At 39.3% G+C, this 1,341-nt stretch overlaps 1 protein-coding gene across 1 annotated transcript in view; it reads left to right on the top strand.

The window, feature by feature from the left end:
- LOC106817818 (mitogen-activated protein kinase kinase kinase 5-like) overlaps window positions 1-1,341 on the top strand; it is a gene marked incomplete at its 3' end in the record, with an annotated part of 32,404 nt that overhangs the window by 23,153 nt on the left and 7,910 nt on the right. The window contains exon 8 of the mRNA XM_014822519.1: window positions 149-244. Coding sequence (XP_014678005.1) covers window positions 149-244 — 96 coding nt within the window. The remainder of the gene's footprint in view (window positions 1-148; window positions 245-1,341) is intronic.

Below are 1,341 nucleotides of genomic sequence, written 5' to 3'. Positions count from 1 at the left end.
TAGCAATGATAATCATTCTGTTGCTACTGCTGCTACTGCTGCTGCTGCTGCTGCTGCTGCTGCTGCTGCTGCTGCTGCTGCTGCTGATGCTGCTGCTGCTGCTGCTGATGATGATGATGATGGTGATGATGATGTTTGCTATTTGCAGTCTGTACCGGCGGGATGACAGGTGTGTCTATCTGTACGTACAGCAGAACTCTGATGACTTCCAACTGTTCTTCCCCAGCGAGGTACAGCGTAAACGGTATGTGCAATCAGTACCAGATCTGGATCCAGGATTTTTTATTTATTTTTTATTTATTTTTTGTGTGAGGAAGACTTCGGACGCATTCAAAATTCATCGAAAAAAAATCCTGGATATTTTTTCAATTTTTTGAAAATTTCATTAAACTATATTGGGTGTAGGGAACCCGGGGCAAAGTGGACCGAAGAAATTTGGTTGGCCAAAACGCTGTGAAAGAGCGAGACAAAGTGAAATGTTTGGCTCTAATCCTTTGGCTTAGAACAAGCACTAACAGGCGGTACAAGCAAAGTTAATCTAAAAAACGACTTCATTGAAATATACAAAATTATAAAAGTTATAAATATTTTATTTTTCCCCAGGCAAAGTGAAACCTGTTATGGGGCAAAGTGGAATGTCATTTTACTCCATGTATATTGTGTCAAAAATGTTGCGTCCTCTTTCAGTGTCCAACTCTGAACATCAAATTCATAGTTGCGTACCATTTTGCCTAAAATATGAAAGAAAAATGCCATTATAGGACGCTTATACAATATGTAAGTCTAGGGAAGACACAATTAGGCCAATGTTACCGAGTTAGGTGTTAAAATGATGCAAAGACAGGCATATATATACCTGCTACTGAGAGTACTAATAAAGATCATAATAAATAATCTGATAATAATGAAGTACATCTAGGCCTATCAAATATGGCCGGGGTAAAGTGGAACCCTGTTCCACTTTGCCCCATCCACATTGCCCCGAACACATGATAGTTTCTATACATGTGGCGTTACGCTGTGCAGACAACTACGCAAAGAATGTCATCATGCATATGGCACACATAGGCCTTAGATTCAACAAAATAGCCTACATAAGAATTCCACAAGATCACAGTGATTTAGCAGATGATTCATTTCTAAAAAATATCAGTTTAAACACATAAAAAACAGACTTTCGTCCAAAATGGCGTCCATCAAAAACGATGCATCATCGAACCTGAGTTTTTAATGAAAACAGTCACAGATAGATGGCGGCATCAACATAGATCTGCTGAGACAGTTCCACTTTGCCCCGTGGTCCGCTTTTCCCCGAGTTCCCCTATATATATATATATATAT

This window comes from Priapulus caudatus, unplaced genomic scaffold (genome assembly GCF_000485595.1).
Source record: "Priapulus caudatus unplaced genomic scaffold, Priapulus_caudatus-5.0.1 Scaffold1878, whole genome shotgun sequence".
Lineage (NCBI taxonomy): Eukaryota > Metazoa > Priapulida > Priapulimorpha > Priapulimorphida > Priapulidae > Priapulus > Priapulus caudatus.
Note: the sequence above shows the minus strand (reverse complement) of the source record. Positions and strands in the feature narration are given on the sequence as shown.